At 46.4% G+C, this 3189-nt stretch overlaps 1 protein-coding gene across 1 annotated transcript; it reads right to left on the bottom strand.

Annotated features, from left to right (window-relative positions):
* Positions 1-474: 474 nt before the first annotated feature.
* On the bottom strand, positions 475-2986 carry LOC104924917 (WAP, Kazal, immunoglobulin, Kunitz and NTR domain-containing protein 2). Its single transcript, XM_010738408.3, has 2 exons — positions 2740-2986; positions 475-2467 (listed from the first exon to the last, which is right to left on the bottom strand). The coding sequence occupies exons 1-2, from the start codon at positions 2923-2925 to the stop codon at positions 911-913; spliced, it is 1743 nt and encodes a 580-aa protein (XP_010736710.2). The 5' UTR covers positions 2926-2986; the 3' UTR covers positions 475-910.
* Positions 2987-3189: the final 203 nt, after the last annotated feature.

Below are 3189 nucleotides of genomic sequence, written 5' to 3'. Positions count from 1 at the left end.
CACCAAAGTGAAATGGAACCCGTCTTTGTGTACCAGGCTTAAAAAGATTAAAGTATTCAGTCTGCCCTTTATTAATATTATTATATATTATTATAAATATAATTCAATTTGACATAGATATGAACAGAAATCAATAAAAGGAGACTGGAGAAAAATCCCAAATCTTTATTTTCTTTACACACAACATTATACAAAATGCCACTGAATTTCAGAGAGAATGTGAAGTACAAAAACAAGACAAAAGAAAAGCTTACGTGATAATAAATAGCCAAAATGTAAGAGCAAGTTTAGTATGAGAAAATGTGGCGATTAATAAAATATATTACAACCTATTCATTCAGACGAACCAAATCTATCTTGCAGTACTCAATGTGCAATACCTTGCACAGGTTTACGGATGTATTTATACAACGAGAAAAGTGAAAAAATATGGATTAAATGTAAGAAGTAAGAGTGTGTTCAGATATCAAAAAATGCCAGTAGGAAATATGGCCTGCAAAAAAAAGAATCAAAAGATTTCATTAAATTATTTACAGAAAATCTTAAATGTGTCTGTTTTGTGCTTCAGTGCAAGTCTGCAACCTCCATTTCTGCTGGAGGCAAGAGAGGGCATGAGGGAAGACGGAGTCAGGGGGATTACGGTAACAAGAGGATCGTGATGGATGTCTCATGGTATTTCAATCAACAACACCAGTGACTGTAACATAACAGAAAAGCTCAGCTGCAAACAGACCACAAAAAATACGTACAAAACATGACATGGTTCCTCATCGTTAACTTCGGAAAACCCATTAAATGAAGCAAACTGGTCCTAAAATGCAAAACATTACAGTGAATGTTCAACGGCCTGATGCAGTTGAGTCAGGTTTTCTAACTCTAAACTTTATTCACAGATTATATCCCTATAACCCTACTGAGGACTGTTGGTGATCGCTTTAAGAATGTCACATGTGTTCTTGGAGATGACCTCTCTCAGCTTCCGAACACGGCGAGGGCTGGAAGCACCCACGTAGCTCTCCGGCTGAAGGACGGCCATGCCGTCGTTGGCGTTGCCCATAATGATGACCTGTCCCTCAGCGGCGGCGCCCGTGATGTTAGGGCATGGGCAGTTCCAGTCCATGTTGAGGAAGGTGACCTCAAGAGGTTCCTTGCCAAAGAAGCGTAAACCCATCTTCTCGTCTTTGAGGATCTCTTCCACGGTCACCAGGGCATGACCCGAGTCCTTCTCCTCTGTGAGCTCTGTCATGCGACCCAGGATAACGAAGTCACTCCGGCAGAAGCTTGTGACGATCTTGCCTCTCGGCTTGCAGGCCTTGCAGTGGTGGTTTTTCGGGTAGGGGCACATTTCCTCGCAGGCTTCTTTGGATTCAAAGTTGTTGTCGTTGCCCTCACATCCCCCATAGATGAAGGACTGACACTGCCGCAGGATGCCGCTGTAAGCCCAGCGTGGCTCGTAGGCTTTACAGGGGCCCTGCAGGCTGGGAAGCCCACAGGGACTTGACAGCTCGGGACCACAGCACTGCATACACTCTTCGTATGTCTCGAACACCTTCCTGGGTTGCTGGCTGTTGTTGTTAATGTTGCTGTGACAGTGGCTGAAGGAGACACAGTTGTTGGTCTTTGGCTCGTAATACCAGCTGACTTTCTCTAGCTCGCTCCCACAATCCTCTGGGTTATCAGGGGGTTTCAGACACTCTTCAGGCAGGCAGCGGGTCACATTCTTGGGCTCAGGAGTCTTTTGTGGCTCTGTGGGCAGCACAGTGAGCGGGTGGTTGGACTGCACTGATCCGGATGGGTTCTGAGCCTTGCAGGTGTAGATGCCTGAATCATGTTGCTGGGCGTTGTAGATGACCAGCTGGCCAATGTTAGTGACCACCATATTCCCTTGCACATGATTAGGCCTCATGACTACCCTCTCCACGCCCTCCGGCAGCCGCTTCTCCCAGGTGATCTCAGGCCGGGGACGACCCATCACGTCACACACGAAACTGGCTGTGTCGCCCACATTTACAGTCTGATGAGTGGGGCTACTGACCACGACGGGCGCCTGAGGCTCGGTGGGAGGTGGGGTGGTTGCCTGTAGAGGGGCAGTCGTAGGGCGAAGAGTGGTCGCCTGGGGCAGCGATGGGCTGGTGTTGGGCCAGGTGAGGTGAAAGCGGCAGGTGACAACAGACAGGGTGGTGCCTTTGGAGCACGCCTCTGCATCCATGTAGCACTTGTTGTAGTAGGTCATGCCATCAGAGGCGCAGGTGAAGTGCGGCTCCCTTTCGCAGCGGTCCCGGCACTTACACACAGGCTGGCCGTCCCAGATGTCACACTCGGACCCCTGCTGGGTGCACATGAAACTGGCACATGTGGCTTCTTTGGGCATTCCCATGGGGCCTTTCTTCCCATCAACATAGCGGGCTGCCACACAACTCCGATTCCCACACACATTTTGGCAACACTTCTCAAAGGACTCACACTCCTGTAAGAGGAGAAGAGGGGAATTACAGATGATTGGAGGCTGCATGCATCTGGAAGGCATTTTCACATAGTCAACAATGATTAGCAAAGAAAATAGAGATTAACTAAAATTGGCTAGTAAAATAGGTGGAAATCATAAATTAAACCAATAAAAAAATTGGATACAATCATAATATAAATATATATATATATATATATCATTTATATAATGCAGAATGTGCATGCACAATAACTTAATATTTAAAAAAAAAGTTTAAAAAGATTCTTCATTACCTGATCAGATTCACACTCTCGTGTACAGGTGCTCATGGCATCCACCCACAGGTTGGGGTTCATGTCATTAGGGCAGATCCCCGCGTGTGAATAGGTGATTTGAGGCAAAACTCCGACCTGGTGCTCCATCCACACTGACACACACGCCAGGAACCAGATCCACCGTGGAAACAGCATCCACCACATCTCCAGAGCGGAACACAACTCAACAAGTAGTGAAAATTTTTTTTTTTTGATTTTTTTTTATTTTGAGTTGGAGCTCTCTGTGACTCAGCAGTATGCAAACTCTTCTCTGAAAATGAAAAAAAAGGTGAACCGACGAGAAAACTCAAAAGCGCATCACACACGTGTGAGTCTGCAGTCAGGACGACGTGTGTCAGCTGATTGATCCAGTTTGATATCTCACTCCTGCAGCGATGATGCTCTATTTATACTGCCGATCTGCAGCCA

The sequence above is a fragment of the Larimichthys crocea genome, chromosome XVI (genome assembly GCF_000972845.2).
Source record: "Larimichthys crocea isolate SSNF chromosome XVI, L_crocea_2.0, whole genome shotgun sequence".
Taxonomy (NCBI): domain Eukaryota; kingdom Metazoa; phylum Chordata; class Actinopteri; family Sciaenidae; genus Larimichthys; species Larimichthys crocea.
This window is presented reverse-complemented; position numbering and strand designations above follow the sequence as displayed.

What these genes read in the sequence shown, in the direction of transcription:
- LOC104924917 (XM_010738408.3), bottom strand. Translation starts at nt 2,925, where the DNA reads ATGTGGTGGATGCTGTTTCCACGGTGGATCTGGTTCCTGGCGTGTGTG. An exon ending in GAGAGTGTGAATCTGATCAG is followed by an intron (nt 2,468 to 2,739) that starts GTAATGAAGAAT and finishes CTCCTCTTACAG; the next exon opens with GAGTGTGAGTCCTTTGAGAA.